Here is a 19,038-nt window from a genome sequence, read left to right on the forward strand (position 1 = left end):
AAATATCTTCAATTTGTCATTTTCATTTGTTTATATTTTTAGTCCTACAAAAAATAACTGATTCTTCCTCATTTCTACTGGATTTCTGAGTCACAGTTGTTGATTTCCCAATTGCCATGTCATAAAGAAATTCGCCCATGTTTATTTCTAGTACTGGTAAAGTTTCTTTTTGTTTTGTTCTTACATTTAGATCTCTTGATATATTGGGAATTTATCCTGCTTTACACTGCCAGGAATGATTCTAATCTTTTTTTTTTTTTTTTCAAAAGGCTATAAACATGTACCAACACTAATTACCAAAAAGTTCTTCATTTTCAAAATGGTTCCAGCCTAATGTCTCTTGCAAAGGTGATTAGGAAAAAATAAAGGGCTGTTTTGTCATACATGAGGCTGACTTGAGACATTATCAACATTCAAAAATATGTAAATGGAGTAGAGGTTCAAGAAGCATGCAACTCAAGCATTCAAGAAGATCCAGAAATTCACCGTGAAGGAGATGGGAGCACCAGCTATGCACACAGACACCAAATTCAACAAGACAGTCTGGGCCAGAAAAAAAAACCTCCCCTAACCAAAAGGGAGTGAACCATACTTATCTGTATATAGATGGGCAGAAAGAATAACGTGGACAAAGATTTACCAGATAACTTCTAGGCTGGGCGTGGTTGATCATGCCTGTAATCTCAGCACTCTGGGAGGCTGAGGCAGGTGAATCACTTGAGGTCAGGAGTTCGAGACCAGCCTGGCCAACATGATGAAACCCCATCTCTACTAAAAATTCAAAAATTAGCCGGGCGTGGTGGCGCATGCCGGTAATCCCAGCAACTTGGGAGGCTGAGGCAGGAGAATTGCTTGAACCTGGGAGACGGTTGCAGTGAGCTGAGATCGTGCCTCCAGCCTGGGTGAAAGAGTGAGACTCCATCTCAAAAAATCAAAACAAAACAAACTTCTAAATGTTATTTTTCTCAGTGTGCTTGTCACCTTAAAAAAGATCTAGTCAACATGAATTAAAATGGCTTATTACAATAAAGTTACATAACAAAAAATTATTTTTCACACAAATTGTGAAATTCCATAGATGACAATAATTTAGGAGGGAACTACCTGTTAAAGGTGTGACTTATAAATGTGCTAAATATGTGTACATATAGTCAGCATTTCTTAACTCATGTAACACTAAAAGATACCAAGAACTTCACTTAGAAGAAATTGGTAAAGTAACTTTTCATCATTCAGAATTATCCATCCAGGCTGGGCACGCTGGCTCACGCCTGTAATCCTGGCACTTTGGGAGGCTGAGCCGGGCGGATCACCTGAGTCGGGAGCTGGTGACCAGCCTGGCCAATATGGTGAAACCCCATCTCTATTGAAAATACAAAAATTAGCCAGGCATGGTGGAGGGTGCCTGTAATCCTAGGTACTTGGGAGGCTGATGCAGGAGAATCATTTGAACCTGGCAGGCGGAGATTGTAGTGAGCCAAGATCACCCCACTGCACTCCAGCCTAGGCAACTAGAGTGAGACTCCACTTCAAAAATAAAAATTATCCATCCTGCTCAGAGCTTAAACATTATAAGCAAATATCTACTATATTATTCTTTGATTAAATATTGGGTTCATCTATGTTAGTTTTTTTCATGTATCTTCATGAGTGAAATTTTTCTGGAATTTGATGTTCAAGAGCTATCCCATCTACTTTTATTATAAAAATGTTAGTCTTTTAGCATGCCCTGGCAAATTTTCCATAGGATTTTCTATTCTTCAGGGTGTAGACTGTACAGTTTTCTAGTCTTACATGTTTGTTTTGTTTTGTTTTGTTTTAGACAGGGTCTTGCTCCATCACCGACTGCAGTGCAGTGGGGTGTGATCACAGCTTCCTGCAGCCTCAAACTCCTGGGCCCAAGCAGTCCTCTCACCTCAGCCTTCTGAGTAGCTGTGACCACAGGCAGGTGCCACCACACCTGGCTAATTTATTTTTTGCAGAGGTGGGGGTCTCCCTATGTTGTCCAGGCAAGTCTGGAACTCTTGGGTTCAAGTGATACTCCTGTCTCAACCTCCCAGAGTGTTCGAATTACAGGCATGAGCCACTGTGCTTAGCCTCCTCTTACATGATACTTTTTTCTGTTTTTTGAACTTTTTTGGTTGTTTTTGAAACTTAATCATATTTAATAATGTTTTCCTAGAAAAAAACCGTCCACATATAAAAATCATGTCTAACAGAGTTCACATACTTAATACTAAAAAATATCCCCTAAACATATAGTTGTATTCCATTTCTCCTTATAGTAGAGGCACTGACAAAGCCTAATAAATAATAGTTTTCTTCAAAGGATTAGATTTTGATGAAAAACCTGTATGGTTTTTTATTCCATGATTTCAGCTTTTCATTAAGCCTTTCCATTCATTCATTTGGGGTATTTGTTCTTATTCTACCTTGCTGTGTAATCATTATTTAACTCAATAAATATTTGAGGCCCTACAACATTATAGGCACTGTCCTAAGTGCTGTGGATACAGTGATGATGAGAAACAAACTGTCCTCAATCTTCTTGGTTTTATACACAGAGCAATTTCTATTGATAACTGTTTTAGTTATTTCACAGGATTTAAAATATAGGTCTCATCATTCTAAATACTCTGTAATTTCACTTATTATTTGCTCTTTAATATAAGAACGGTTTATATATAGTACTAAATTTCGAAGAGGTAAGGATCCATATGGCTGTCCATTTGCTAGTTTCTGAGTTATAACTGTGGTAAAAAATGAATTATATAACACTTGGCTTTAGAAATTTGTTAGAGAGAAATCATTTCTGAATGTCTTTTAAAAAACTGCTGAACACTCAACAACCCCACTTTATTACTAAAGTCACAAGGCTTTCTTTTATAGGTTTTTTTGATGTAGCATGTGAAATTAATACTCATTCAAAGCTTTCTTCATTGTATTTTACTAATTTTTTTTCAGAATTAACATTCTGATGTTCAATAAGACATAAATAGAGATGACATATTTGTCTATAATCATTATAGTCTTAAAGTCCTCCTCTCATAAAATGGCTTAATACCAATACAAATGACAGTCACTAAGTCATGTAAATCTCAAATCATTCAACCCTTACAATCTAATGAATACGATTAAACAGACATAGATTTAAGATACTTTTCAAAAAAAATAGAGAGGCAGGATGTATTGAAACAAGACATGCCAAATAAATTGTATGACATAGTTCAAGGCTTTTCTAGATTAATTAATGATTTTTGTGGAAATACAACAGAATTTTGCTAATGATGAAAGATTTCCAAAATGAATTATATATAAATCCTTGTGGGTTTTTGTTTTTGTTTTTGAGATGGAGTCTTGTTCTGTCACCCAGGCTGGAGTGCAGTGATGTGATCTTGGCTCACTGCAACCTCCACCTCCCAGGTTCAAGGAATTCTCATGCCTCGGCCTCCCGAGTAGCTGGGACTACAGGCGTGTGCTACCATGCCCGGCTAATTTTTGTATATTTAGTAGAGACAGGGTTTCACCATGTTGGTCAGGCTGGTCTCGAACTCCTGACCTCAGGTGATCCACCCACCTCCACTTCCCAAAGTGCTAGGACTACAGGTGTGAGCCACCGTGCCTGGCCAAATTATATATGAATTATTTTTGCAACATCTCTGATGAGAACGTTTTGAGAATGATTCAAAAAGAATTCATGCTATCATCTCATAAAATTTTACCCTGATACTCTGCAATTGATAACTGATCAGTAATTTCTTTCCTATATTGATTGCATGATGAATTCTCTGCTGCTGCTGGTGCTGGATGTGTGCCCTGTTAAAATGCCTTCCAATATTACTTACATTTGTGGGGTTCCTCAAGAGAAGAAAATAAATGACATCAATTAATGAGTCATGAATAAAGCCCTTCCTACACTTTTATATAATATTTCACAAGAGTGAAATGAAGTGAGAGCTTGAAGAAAATGCTTTCTCAAAATCTTTAAATTCATATGATTTCTCAAAAGTGTAACTATTCTGGTGTTGAGCAAAGTTTGACTCATGACTAAAGGTGTTCCCATAGTCTGTCCATTCACAGAGATTTGCACCATTATGAATTTTTTGTTCAGTAAAATATGAATGGTGACTAAAGATGTGGCTACTTTTCTTGCATCCATAAGGTTCTGCATCAGTATGAATTTTCTTATGTCGTGTAAGCTGTGAACCCCAGATAAAAGATTTCCCACATTCTTTACATACATAAGGTTCCTCGCCAGTATGCATTCTCTGATGTCGAGTAAGTTGTGAACCCCAGAGAAAGGCTTTTCCACATTCTTCACATTCATATGGCCTCTTTCCAGTATGAATTTTCTGATGTCGATTAAGTTCTGAACCACGAAAAAAGGTCTTTCCACATTCCTTACATTCATAGTTTCTCTCACCAGTATGAATTTTCTGATGTCGATTAAACTCTGAGCCATGAAGAAAGGTCTTTCCACATTCCTTACATTCATAGGATTTCCTCTCATTATGAATTTTCTCATGTTGAGCAAGATACGAAGCCCAAGTAAAAGTCTTCCCACATTGCTTACATTCATAAGATTTCCTTCCAGTATGAATTCGCTGATGTCGAGCAAGGTGTGAGCTCCAAATATAGGCTTTCCCACATTTCTCACATTCATAAGGTTTCCTACCAACATGAACATTCTGATGTTGAGCAAGATTTGAACCACGAATAAAGGCTTTTCCACATTCCTTACACTCATGAGATTTCTCACCAGTATGAATTCTCTGATGCTGAGTTAGGTGTGATCCACGAGTAAAAGCTTTCCCACACTCCTTACATTCATAAGGTTTTTCACCAGTGTGAATTCTCTGATGTTTAATAAGATGTGATCGCTGACTAAAGGCCTTTCTACATTGATTACATTCATAGGGTTTTTCACCAGTATGAATTCTCTGATGTCGAGTAAGATCTGAGCCACAACTAAAGGCCTTCCCACATTCCTTACATTCATAAGATTTCTCACCAGTATGAATTCGCTTATGGACACTAAGTTGTGAATGAAATCTAAAGGCTTTCCCACAATCCTTACATTTAAAAGGTTTCTCACCAGTATGAATTCTCTTATGACCAGTAAGACTCGAACGTAAACTAAAAGACTTCCCACATTCTTTACATTCATATGTTTTCTTAACAGTGTGAACTGTCTGATACTGAGTAACTTCTGAATCAGGAAGAAAGGTATTCACACATTCTTTATCTCCACAGAATTTCTCACTTGTGTGAATTAACTGATGTTGAGTATGATCTGAACCAGAAATAAAGGCTTTCCCCAATTCTTTAAATTCATTCAGTTTGTCTCCTGTATTAAGTCTCTGGTGTAGATTAAACGCTGTATGCTGGTTAAAAGTGAGCGTTTTTTCACAGGTGCGTATCACCTGCTTGAAACATTCCTCTTGATTATCTAGAAGTGTTTGAAACTGAGTGTTGCCTTCCCAGTCACCTCTAAAACATAAACATTCAAGGCTGTGGTTTTTACAAATTTTCATTATTTCCAATTGGGCTATTTCTCTCTCAAAAATGCCATTTTTTGGTAATAACTTCTTGGTCTGACACCTCGACTGCATGTCTGAAAAATAAGAAGGTAAAAACATCATACTGTTTTATGTACAAAAAGCAATACAACTTCTAAAATAGATATAGAAAATCTTGAAGTAAAGCATATGAGAAGTGAATGGCTTAGAAAATTTGCAAATATGAGCAATATGGAAAAAAGGGCAAGAAATAAGTAGAAATTTAAAAGAAATAATAAAAGTTGAGTCAAGTGATGAGAAATATATTTTATTTTGATCATATTCATCTGAGGAGCTCAATAAAAAATGATTTTCCAGGTATCACCTCAATAACAGAATAATAAGTCATAAAATACCTAACAAGTTTCCAAGTACTATGATGACTATCTTATATAATTCAGAGTTTAAAAATAGGAATGCTGGGAAATAGCAGAGTATCAGTCTAATATGAGGGAAGCAATCTGATCCAGAGTTACCAAAGTACTAGGATCTCAATAACAGGGTATGCTGCATTTAGGTTAAAGGAGATAATTATGGGTGATAGTTCAGACAGAAAAATAGTTTGAAGGCCAGGTATAGTGATTCACACCTTTAATCCCAGCACTTGGGAAGGCTGAGGCAGATGGATTGCTTGAGCCCAGAAGTTTGAGACCAGCCTAGACAACATGGCAAAAACCCATCCCTATAAAAAATTAGCCAGGAGTGGTGGTGCATGCCTGTGGTCCTAGCTACCTGGAAGGCTGAGGTGGCAGGATCACCTGAGCTTAGGAGGTCGAGGCTACAGGGAGCCATGATCACACCACTGCACTCCAGCAAGGGTGACAGAGTGAGACCCTGTCTTAACAACAACAAAAAAATAGTTAGAGAAATTTTTTCAAGGGAGAAGGAGTCTGGCACAACCTAAGAATAAGTAGGACTCTTTTTATATATATATTTAGGATCGAGTACAATTGTTATCAGTTTTTCTTGGGAGACAGAGCAAGTACTCTAGCAGTGACTCAATGAATTGAAAGGCGGTTTAGTTACAAAGTATGAGCAGTAATGTACTGCAATGGAAAGATGACAAACCGCAGTTTCAGACTCCAGTTCTGTTTACTAAAACTACTTTTTAGGTGATTGGAAAATTACTGAGCTTGACTGAGCTCTTAATTTTTCATATTATGAAAAGGAATAAAACATCGCTTTGCAGAGGTTTGTTGCAAGGATTGGAACAATACGCTATTTCTATTAAGTGCCTGACACAGGATAAGTGTTGAATAATCAGTAGCTGATGATTATTATTAGAGAGGAAAAGCTGGGGAATACGGGGAACTAGACAAGTCAGAGTTTGTCTTTTTTTTTTTTTTTTTGAGATGGCGTCTCACTGTGTCACCCAGGTTGGAGTGCAGTGGCGCAATCTCAGCTCACTGCAACCTCCGCCTCCTGAGTTCAAGCGATTCTCCTGCTTCAGCCTCCCAAGTAGCTGGGATTACAGGCGCCCACCACCATGCCCAGCTAATTTTTGTATTTTTAGTAGAGATGGGATTTCGCCATGTTGTCCAGGCTGGTTTTGAACTCCTGACCCCAGGTGATTCACCCGCCTCGGCCTTCCAAAATGCTGTGATTACAGGCATGAGCCACCGCGCCTGGCTGGGCTTCTCTTATATGACACTGTGTTCTTCTGGTTGTACTTCATGAGCCCTAACCTTTCTTCTGCCACTTCCTCCTCACTGTGACCAGAAACTGTTATCACCTGTTACTCTAATTTTCAGCTAAGCAGCCTATGAGGTCTTCTCTTAATGTTCCCTGTATGCAGAAATGTGTGGCCATGTTCCAATCACAGAAGAGAAGAAAAAGTTTCTTAAGAGATAATATATTCTTGTTAATTCTTTTAAACCTAAAATGAGAAAATCCATAAATGTTGGTTAAAAGAATGAACTAATAAGGAGAACTAATAAATGCAGGCAATGTACAATCAAGGAGAAGCTAGGAAAAATGAGAAAAATTCAAAAGGGATGGGTAAAATAAAATGAGGTAAAAAATGTTTGTTTTTTTACTGAATGAAGAATTTCATGAAAATTAAATTTTAAAAAAGGGAGATGAGAAGGAACTTGATCCAAATCATAGATAAAATAAGGGCCACTGGAGAAAAGAATGGCACTTACCTTTTTGTTACATGAGTGAAAAATGAGAGCACAAAAATAGAGTGGTATTTGGAGTGAAGAGAGAGTTCTTTTAGAAAAGGTTTTGTCTCTATCTAGGCGTCAGGCCCTTATTAAATTTTTTTTTTTTTTTTTGAGATGGAGTCTGACTGTACTCTAGCCCGGGCTGGAGTGCAGTCACATAGTCTTGGCTCACTGCAACTTCTGCCTCCCAGGTTCAAGCAATTCGCCTGCCTCAGCCTCCCGAGTAGCTGGGACTACAGGTGTGTATCACCACACTGGCTAGTTTTTGTATTTTTAGTAAAGACGAGGTTTCACCATGTTAGCCAGGCTGGTCTCGAACTCCTGACCTCAGGTAGACTGCCTGCCTCAGCTTCCCAAAGTGCTGCAATTACAGGTGTGAGCCACGGCACCCAGCCAGTTTTTGTTTTTTTGTTTTTGTTTTCCCCTGAGACATAGTCTCACTCTGTCGACCATACTGGAGTACAATGGCACGATCTCAGCTCACTGCAACCTCTGCCTCCCTGGTTCAACAGTTCTCCTGCCTCGGCCTCCTGAGTAGGTGGGACTACAGCCACGTGCTGCCATGCCTGGCTCATTTTTTGTATTTTTTTCTTTTTTTAGTAGAAATGGGGTTTCACCACGTTGCCCAGGCTGGTCTTAAACTCCTGAGCTCAGGCAACCCACCAAAGTGCTAGGATTACAGGCATGAGCCACCACACCCAGCCCATTTTTTGGTCTTAAGGGGATATTTCAGACCAATGTTTCAGAGGTGTTGCTGCCTCACTGTGCAGCTGAGCTGTTATCCACAACAATGGCCTCCTTGTGCCTGTTCAGCCCTCACTCACCTGGGCAAGGTCGTCTTGTCTCATCCCTCAAAATCTTCCAGGGGTCTTTCCCTTTCTCCAATAAAGAGAACGCTTCTGGCTGATAAATGCAAAGACCTGCCCAGAAGATAAGAAACAGCAAAGAACCACATTGTAAAGATTCCAAAATTTGCAACTACTTCTTTGGTTACTAAGGAAGAGAAACAATTACAGGCAGGGCAAAAATAAGTTATAAAGGATAGGAAAGATGGAAGTGCCTACAGATGATAACTATTGCCAGATTTACAAAGTGCAAACCATTTTCCAAAAAACAAAGGTCAGAAGTTACCCTGGACATTTAAAAGACGATAAAAAAATCACAATACAGAAAGCAGGAATTTCTAAGGAAATGGCTGAATCTTACCCAGTGAGACCATGTTGCTGTAGTTCTCCAACATCACATCTCTATATAAATCCCTCTGTTCCAGGTCCAGGCACTCCCACTCCTCCTGAGAGAAATCTACAGCCACATCCCTGAACATCATCAACTGTTAAAAGAACAATTCCAAATATTAATGGTGAAATTTTTAAAAATAATTATAACCCTATAGATGAAAGGGGAAAGGCTAGAAAGGGACACTGCAGGGAATGGGGCATATACGGGGCAAAAAACTAGAGTTGGCTGCCTGATGGTTTCAGGGGAAATGACATGGGAATAAGGAAATGACATGGGAATAAGGGTGACTAAAGCCAAGTGTCTACATGCTCTTTTTTTTTTTTTTTTTTTTTTGAGACAGAGTCTCGCTCTGTCGCCCAGGCTGGAGTGCAGTGGCGCAATCTCTGATCACTGCAAGCTCCGCCTCCCGGGTTCACGCCATTCTCCTGCCTCAGCCTCCTGAGTAGCTGGGATTACAGGCGCCCGCCACCATGCCCGGCAAATTTTTTGTATTTTTTAGTAGAGACGGGGTTTCACCGTGTTAGTCAGGATGGTCTCGATCTCCTGACCTCGTGATCCACCCGCCTCGGCCTCCCAAAGTGCTGGGATTACAGGCGTGAGCTACGACGCCCGGCCCACATGCTCCTTTTTTTTGTTCTTTTACGAGACAGAGTCTTGCTCTGTCACCCAGACCGGAGTGCAGTGGTGCAATCTCGACTCACTGCAGCCTCTGCCTCCCAGGTTCAAGTGTTTCTTGTGCCCCAGCCACCCTAACAGCTGGGGTTACATGTGTGCAGCACTGTGCCCGGCTAATTTTTTGTATTTTTAGTAGAGACAGCGTTTCGCAACGTTGGCCAGGCTGGTCTCGAACTCCTGACCTCAAGTGATCCACCCACCTTGGCCTCCGAAAGTCCTAATGAGCCACTGCACCCGGTAAAAACTCCTGTTGCTCAGTTACCACATCTTTATGATCTTCAAATCACAAATACCAAAATATCAGAATGGCAGCCCAGAACAGATATCATAGGAGGTTTTTGTTGATACCATTGAGAGGCTACACCAGCCTGGAAGAACGAATCCTAGATTTATTATGTGAGAAAAGTTCGGGGTTTTGTTGGTTGTAAGCAGTCTTTACTGGGCACAAACAGACTTGTGCATACAGAGCCTTTGGCCCAGGTAACTGTCCTTTGCTTAAGCTACTACTTTTAGTTGAATTGTCTGTTAGTTTAAATTGAGAGAATTCTCAAGAGATACACTCCCTGACTGAATATTATTTTCTGTGGAAAATGTGTAGAATCTGCAGGCTCTTTGTTAAGCAGCTGACAATCAGCAAATTCAGTGTCATAAGTGATTACTGTGAAAGTCATCAAATGAGTTTTTTGTCGATACCACTGACAGGCTATAGCAGCCTGGAATAACTAACCCCGGATTGTTAATAACCTTTCATTAATTTCCTGGAAAATCCCAGATCTCTTTGAACTCAACCTCCCATCATATCTGCTAAGGAAAGCATCACAAAGTGCCACATACCTAAATGAATACCAACCAACACCAACTCCCATCTTGGTTAAATGAAACATCCCATTCTACAGAGTAAATAAAAGCCTTTATGTAGTATGTCCCCTTTAATTATTCCATCCCATCTTGTTAAGCCACAGGTTTGAAATGAAAAGTCTTTACTGTTCCCCTTAAGGAAATGTATTTCTCTTCTTCAGTGCTCTGCCAGATTGGGACACAGGAGATACTGAAAGCCCTGGTGGATAGATTTGGTCATACTGGTTGGAGAAAAGAGGGATATCTAGGGAAAGCATTGGACTGTTTCACAGTCACTACTTATGACGCTCAATAGTGATTCAGGTAAGCAGTTTAAGGATAAGCAATAAAAATATTCAAATGATTTGATATAAATGGGTTATATTTTTGGAGAGAGGCAATTCCAACTCACATGGGCCATGACTTAACATTCCAAGTCAACCAGTCCTCTGGATTCTTTCTTGGTGAGGCAGCGTGCTGGGAAAGCAGAGCTAGAAGGAAAGAACCACAAGGTCAGGCCTTTCTCAGAGCTCTCAAAGGGACAAATAGGAAATGCCATTTTCTTCCTTGGAGGTAAGTCAGAAGGAACCTGAAGAAATCCTGGCCCTATCCAAAACCAGAGAGATTCAACAAAAGCAGGATAAAGTTTCAGTCGAATCACTTATGCCAAAATCATGACATGGATCAGGATACTACTAGATAAGTCAATTCTGGCTTGCCCTAGATTCATATATACCTACATTAACATTTATCCTCAAGCCGCCTATGAATGTCAGTTACTTGTCTCATTTAAAATATCTGGAAATGGGTCACTTGCTCAAATTCACTATTAGGAAATATCATAGGTTTGCTGAATGCAAAGCTTGTTACTTTGAATACTGTATCCTACCCTCTGGATTTCAGAATTTCTTATTTTATTGAGTGAAGGATGAGCTGGGCCTTTCCCTTATAGGAGCAGCCCATGATCTCTGCCTCCTGTGTTTTCATTGACACTGAGCATCAGGGTGGCTTTTTCATGAAGGGAACCCAAAGATGGAAGGAAGGCTGGATTGGGCGAGTAGTCAGTGTTGTGAAGCAAGTACTTTTATTAAACAAATATATTGGCCGGGTGTGGTGGCTCTTGCCTGTAATCCCAGCACTTTGGGAGGTGAGGCGGGCGGATCACGAGGTCAGGAGATGAGATGGAGAGCATCTTGGCCGACATGGTGAAACCCCGTCTCTACGAAAAATACAAAAATTAGCCGGGCGTGGCAGCGCATGCCTGTAATCCCAGCTATTCGGGAGGCTGAGGCAGGAGAATCGCTTGAACCCGGGAGTCAGAGGTTGCAGTGAGCCGAGATTGCACCATTGCACTCCAGCCTGGCGACAGAGTGAGACTCAGTCTCAAAAAAAAAAATATTTTATATATATATGTCTCTCTGAATCTAGCTTTGCGCTTAGCACAAGGGAATCAGATAAATAAGTTGCAGGACCTACTATCAAGGAATTCACAGTCAGAAAAGTAAACAGCAATTACAATACTGTAGGAAATAAAGGTAATCATGGTTAAGAAAGGAGCCAAGTAGTTCTAAGGAGCCCAAACCAAAACTAGTTTTTAACAGAAATTTCCTATAGGAAATGGTACTTCAGCTGACTCTTGAGGGGCTGTTCTGTGTGGGAAATGCGTGAGGGGAGAAGAAAAGACACACACACAATATCTTTAAGGGTAAACAACCTTTATCCCATGTAAATGGCAATGCAGCTATAATAAGCAAATGATATAATAAGCAAATTGCAATGGGAAGGGGAGAAGGGAAAATATATATACATACATACATATATATGTATGTGTGTGTATATATACACTTACCAAACTATAAGCATTCACCACCAGACTGGGAAGCAACAGCCTGGACTCCAGGGTCAGACACTACACCCAGCAGACTATGGAGGATTCACCACCAGACCGGGAAGCAACAGCCTGGGCTCCAGAGTCGGCCACCCATCTGTGCACAGACGAGGAGAGGTCTCATGAAGCTCTGGTGCAGTCTGGGACCTTAGCTCTTTTTGTAACAAGTTGTTTGGCACGAGGCCCAGTCACAAGGTCCCTTCCTGACTGGGCTCAAGGAACACAAAAAGGTCAACGTGTTTTTGCGATTGTCTATTGTTTTTCAATAACTATAGGAATAGCTTGAAATAGAGATTTCTCCCAAACAGTGCTGGATGAACGCTTCAAGGGGCTCACACAACCTGTTCCGGGACTTGGTGACCATTGTTTGTGTCCATGTTCAATTGAGTTCAAATTTAATATTTAACTTTTCCTCCACAGGGGCTCACCAGAGAAGACAGGGCAAGGTGAGGGGGATCTCCTAGCAGAGGAAACAACATGCGCCAATCAAGCAAAGATATTTTTGTGCATTCAAGGAACACAGAGTGAGAGGAAAGACCAGTGGCAGATGGAGATGTATAAAACAGGGATCCTGTTATGAAAAGCCCTAAAAAACAGGCTATAGAGTTTGGGCCATATTTCAGAGGTAATAAGAAAGCATTCTGCATTTTTAAAGTAAGGTTTAAAAATGTCTCTAATTAGAGATACAACAAAGTTGGTGTGAGAGGGTAAAGGCTGATATACATAATCTGAGGAGTTCATGAAAATTCCATGTAAAGCCTGTAGTATGAATTGGTCCTAGGGGACAGAGAGCTTCAGCAGCGTAGAGAACTTTAAGCACTTTTCCAAGAAGAGTGAAGAGCTGGAGAATAAATTGTGAACTAAAATATATTTTGTGTTTGAGAACATGAAGGACTTGAGAGTGATCATCACACAGTTTTAAGAAAAAACTAGTTCTTTTAAATAATTAAAAATTTTTTTTAGCTGAGCACAGTGGCTCATGCCTGTAATCCCAGCACTTTGGGAGGCCGAGGAAGGCGGATCACCTGAGGTCGGGAGTTCAAGACCAGCCTGACCAACATGGAGAAACCTTATCTTAACTAAAAATATAAAATTAGCCAGGCATGGTGGCATATGCCTGTAATCCCAGCTACTTAGAAGGCTGAGGCAGGAGAATTGCTTGAACCTGGGAGGCGGAGGTTGCGGTGAGCTGAGATTGTGCCATTGCACTCCAGCCTGGGCAACAAGAGCAAAACCCCTTCTCAAAAAAAAAAAGTAAAGGAAAAAAAAAATTTTTAGAGACAGCGTCTCAAACTGTCAGTCATGCTGGAGTAGAGTGGTGCAATCACAGTTTACTGTTGCCTCAAACTGCTAGGCTGAAGCGATCCTTCCACCTCAGCCTGCTGAATAGGGTGGGACTACAGGAATGCACCACTGTGCCTGGCTAATTTATTTTATTTTTGTCGAGACGGGGTCTCGCTATGTTGCCCAGGCTGTTCTCAAACTCCTGGCCTCAAGAAATACTCTCCCACCTTGGCCTCCCAAAGTGCTGGAATTACAGGTGTAGGCCACCATGTCCAGCCAAGAACTAATTCTAATCCTGCTATTCCTCCTCCTGGAAACCATGTAGAGAGAAACAAGAAAATCAAAGTAAATACCAACCATCAGGAAACAGAAAATGAACAGACTCCAAATTATTTGGAGATGTGAAAAGAAAATGAAAGAACAGAATGTCTGTGGAAGCCACAGTGATGCTACAAAGAAAAACAAATGAGAAATGTCCATTCCCATGGGGAGTAGACCATATCCTGAATGAAAGTTTGTGTGAGCAGGAATGATGTCAAAAGGAGGTGGTAAAAGGAGGCCCGAAGATGTCAGGGGGATTCAAGGTGGCAAAACACATTGGTTGTATTTTTTTTTTAAAGCTTTATTGAAATGTAATTCACATACCATACAATTAAGCCATTTACAGTGAACAATTCAATGGTTCTTAGTATATTCACGAATACGTGCAACCACAGTCAATGTTAGAATATTTTCATGATTTCAAAAAGAAACTCTATCCCCTTTGGCTATCACTCCTTGGCCTCCCCACTGCCACATGTGCCCCATACTTAGCCTTAAATAATGACTCATCTACTTTCTGTCTCTATGGATTTCCCTATTCTGGACTTTCATATGAATGGAATAACATATGTGGACTTGTTACTGGCTTCTTTCACGTAGCATAAGGTTCTCAAGGTTTATCCAAATTGTAGCACGAATCAGTACTTCATTCCTTGCTATGCCTGAATAAAATCTCTGCAGATGAATAGACCACATTTTGTTTACCCATTCTTCTGTTAATGGACATTTGGGTTGTTTCCACCTTTTGACAATTACTATTATTATTATTATTATTTTTGAGACAAAGTTTCACTCTTGTTGCCCAGGCTGGAGCGCAATGGCACGATCTCGACTCACCACAACCTCCACCTCTGGGGTTCAAGCAATTCTCCTGCCTCAGCCTCTTGAGTAGCTGGGATTACAGGCATGTACCACTATGCCCAGCTAATTTTGTATTTTTAGTAGAGACGGGGTTTCTTCATGTTGGTCAGGCTGGTCTCAAATTCCTGACCTCAGGTGATCTGACCGCTTGGGCCTCCCAAAGTACTGGGATTACAGGCCTGAGCTACCACACCCGGCTGACAATTATTTTTAAAATGCTGCAATGAACATTCATGTAAAAGTTTTTGTTTGAATATCATCTATTTTGTAGTTTTCAGAGTATAAGTTTTATTTTCTATATAGAAGATCATGCCATCTGCAAATAGAGATGCTCTTAGCTGTGTTCCAATCTTTTCTCCAGTATCTTTTATTTCTTTTACTTCCCCATTTGCCTTAGCCCAATTGCCAGTACAATGTTAAACAGAAGTGGGGATCCTTGTCTGGTCCCTGATCTTAGAGGGAAAACATCCAGTCTTTTACCATTAAGTGTGATGTTGGCTGTGGGTTTTTCCTAGATATCAGGTTGAATTCCTCTTTATTCCTAGTTTGTAGAATGTGTGTGTTTTTAAAAAAATCATAAAGGGTATTGGCTCTGGTCAAATGCCTTATCTCTACCTATTGGGATGATTGTGTGATTTTTGTTTTTTATTCTATTGATATGATGTATCACATTAACTGACTTTTGATGGTGAGCCAACCTTGCATTTTTGGGATAAATCCCACTCAGGCATGTTATATAATTCATTTTAGATGTTACTGGATTTGGTTTGCCAGTACTTTGTTGAGGATTTTTACACCCATATTCTTACGAGATATACTTTGTCTTGTTTCAGTATCTGGGAAACACTGGCCTCATAAAATGAGCTGGGGACTTGGCTGTATTCCTTAATTATAGCAGAAGACACTGGGTGAACTCAGAGCTGATAATAGGAGTCCTCCTGAACCAGCTGAGCTTCTAAATGGCAAAGAAGGCCTGGCTATTCAAAGGGAGCCAAATTTTTTAAAAAATTGTCTTCTACTGGGGTAACAGAGGAAGAAACCCTTGAGCAAAAAAACCTTAAAAACTACCCTTGCCCCATTCACCTTTTTCACATGAAAATACCAGTGACAGCTATTCCAGGAAAATCTATTACATCCTCTCCAAAATATAAATTAGATATAACATGCCTAAGATAGTCAGATAAAAGTTTTAGGCTGGGCGCAGTGGCTTACGCCTGTAATCCCAGCACTTTGGGAGGCCAAAGCGGGCGGATCACGAGGTCAGGAGATCGAGACCATCCTGGCTAACACGGTGAAACCCTGTCTCTGCTAAAAATACAAAAAATTAGGCAGGTGTGGTGGCATGTGCCTGTAGTCCCAGCTACTTGGGAGGCTGAGGCAGGAGAATCACTTGAACCTGGGAGGCAGAGGTTCCAGTGAGCCAAGATCACGCCACTGCACTTCAGCCTGGCAACAGAGTGAGACTCCATCTCAAAAAAAAAAAAAAAAAAAACCACACACAAAGTTTTAAAAGTGTGTCAAAATCCCCCATGTACAAAAAAACTCACTAAAAAAATCAGAGAAGATGAAAATTATCACCCAACATTTCAGTCTGAATTTAAAAAAAAAGTATGATGCAATTGCAGCTCTAAAACCAGACCACAAGCAAAAATATATGATCTCAGGAAAGAGAAGAAAGTAATAGATAGACCATAGATGGGAGTTAGTAGTATTCAAGACTGAAAGAGAAAATAGGCTAAGTCACATCAGAAATGAAGAATAAACTAGCTAGGTGCAGCAGCATGTGCCTGTAGTCCCAGCTACTTGGGAGACTGAGTCTAGAGGATTGCTTGAGTCCAGGAGTTCAAGGTTGAGGCCAGCCTGGGCAACACAGTGAGACCCCCATCTAGGTGTGTAAGATCTGACAAATGCCACAGAAAGTATAGTATGGAACAAAGAATACAGAAATTAATGAACAGAACAAAATTTAACAAATAAAGGGACAAAAATCATTTGAAGAAATGAAAATGAAAAGAGAGATCCAATATGCAAAAGGCAGAGCACCTAAAAATGAAATCCAAATTAAGAGGATATATCTAAAACTATGGTTTTAGCTGTATATCTAACACTACAGTTTTAATACTCAAGATGAATTTCCTGAAATAAAGTATAAATAAACATGATGAAAAGTGAAACCATATTACAGGTGAAAATGAACCAAAATAGTAGCAAAACATTACCCAATAAAATGATTAGACTAAAATCCATGGGGATTCAAGATAAAAATATCAAGTCACCTATAAGAAAAAGGAAATTCAGTTGTCATCAGACTTCTCCAGTGCTAAATTCAGTACCCCAAACAGTGGGGTAAATCTTCCAATATACTTGTGAAAAAAACAAATGAGGGAGTCAAAACATTTTTATATCCAGCCAAGCTGTCATTCGAGTATAAAGGATATAAGGAGTTTTATGATGCAACTTAGGAAATACTGTTGACATGCGCTCTTTCAGAAGAAGCTACTAGAAGACATACTCCAGCCACAAAAGAGACAATAGTGAAAGTTTCAGCAAAAGAATAGTAGTGATGCCGAACATATTTAAATGCAAATCTAAATAAAATAGTAAAAGCGGAATTATGGTAGCCAGCATCCTGGATGCTCCAAAGGTACCCAGTATGTGGTATTCACAACACTGTGTAGCTGCCTCCTATACTGAATAGGATTAACTTGTATACCAATAAGGTACTGCGGAAATGACAGAGTATGAGATAGATATAAAAGACACTGTGGCTTCCAGCTTATGCATTCTTGCTGTCCTTTTGCTCTGGAGAAAACCAGTTGATGTGTCATAGGGACACTTAAGAAACCCCATGGAGAGGTCTACATGGTGAGAAACTGAGGTCTATTGCCAATAGCCATGTGAGAGCCACATTGGAAGGTGATCCTCTAGTCCCTGTTATGCCTTCAAATGATAGCAGCCCTGGCCAAGAGTGTGACTGCAACCTCAAGAGACCCCAAGCCAGAACTTCCCAGCTAAGCCACTCCTGAACTCCTGGTCCACAGAAAATAGTGTTAAGATAATAAATATTTATTTCTGTTTTAGGGTAATATGTTTTACAGCAATAGATAACTAATATAGAAATGAAGGTTAGAGAATAGAAAATAGACTAGCTCATTGATTGCCTCATTTGTGATAACTGAGAGATAAAGGGTGTCATTTCAAGCTGAAAATCAAGGGGAAGAAATTTAGAAATGTTTTAGAGTACAACTAAGGCAGAAGGACTGCCTTGAGGCCAGGAGTTTGAGGCCAGACTAAGCAAAAGAATGAGACCTCTAAAAAAAAAAAAAAAAAAAAGAATACAAATGTAAGTCAAACAGGGCAAAATGTCAATTAAATTTCAACATACAAGCAAAAAGTAGGAAATTTAAATTTAAAATGACAGCACTTAGCAGGAAAAATTCAAATTCCTATAAATAAATCTAACAATATATGTAATGTACAATGTCTTTTGTTTGTTGGTTTGTTTTTGAGACAGAGTCTCACTCTGTCACCCAGGCTGGAGTGCAGTGGCACAATCTCGGCTCACTGCAACTTCTGCCTCCCAGGTTCAAGTAATTCTCCTGTCTCAGACTCCCGAGTAGCCACCATGCCCAGCTAATTTTTGTATTTTTAGTAGAGACGGGGTTTCACCATATTGGTCAGGCTGGTCTTGAACTCCTGACCTCAGGTGATCACCTGCCTCAGCCTCCTAAAGTGCTGGGATTACAGGCATGAGCCACCGCACCTGGCCTGTACAATGTCTTTATATTAATTACTACAAATAATTAAAGAAGACCTAAACAAATGAAATAATTTATCACATTCATGGGATGAAAGGCTGATAATTTTCAAGGTGTCAGTTTCCCCCCAATATAGTGGTATAGAAAGCTTAAAAGTAAAAGGATAGCAAAAGATATACCATGCAAATCATAATTAAAATAATGCTTAGGTGGCTATAACATCAGACACCGTAGATTTCAGAGCAAATCAATAGCATGGAAGAAAGGATGGTCTTGAATACATGGTGCCAGGTCAACTGAATTTATATGAGGAAAACAAATCATGATTTCCCCTCACAACACACAAAAATCAATTCCAGGTTTATATACCTACATGTGACAGATAAATATAGATGAAAATACAGAATATCTTCATACCTTGGGGATAAGCAAAGATTTGAATAAGATACAGA

General features: G+C 39.8%; 1 protein-coding gene across 10 annotated transcripts in view; it reads right to left on the bottom strand.

Moving 5' to 3' along the window:
- Window positions 1–2,920: 2,920 nt before the first annotated feature.
- ZNF790 (zinc finger protein 790) overlaps window positions 2,921–19,038 on the bottom strand; it is a 29,739-nt gene continuing 13,621 nt past the window's right edge. For 5 of the 10 annotated variants that reach the window (XM_054462435.2, XM_063657628.1, XM_054462436.2 and 2 more), the window contains exons 2-6: window positions 12,324–12,459; window positions 10,887–10,965; window positions 8,930–9,053; window positions 8,548–8,643; window positions 2,921–5,614 (exon numbers count right to left, since the gene is read on the bottom strand). In XM_054462435.2, the coding sequence (XP_054318410.2) occupies window positions 3,933–5,614; window positions 8,548–8,643; window positions 8,930–9,053; window positions 10,887–10,895 (1,911 nt within the window). In that variant the 5' untranslated portion in view covers window positions 10,896–10,965; window positions 12,324–12,459 and the 3' untranslated portion in view covers window positions 2,921–3,932. The remainder of the gene's footprint in view (window positions 5,615–8,547; window positions 8,644–8,929; window positions 9,054–10,886; window positions 10,966–12,323; window positions 12,460–19,038) is intronic. The other 5 variants (XM_054462437.2, XM_054462430.2, XM_054462432.2 and 2 more) reach the window with 1 other exon arrangement.

This window comes from Pongo pygmaeus, chromosome 20 (assembly GCF_028885625.2).
Source record: "Pongo pygmaeus isolate AG05252 chromosome 20, NHGRI_mPonPyg2-v2.0_pri, whole genome shotgun sequence".
Taxonomy (NCBI): Eukaryota; Metazoa; Chordata; class Mammalia; order Primates; family Hominidae; genus Pongo; species Pongo pygmaeus.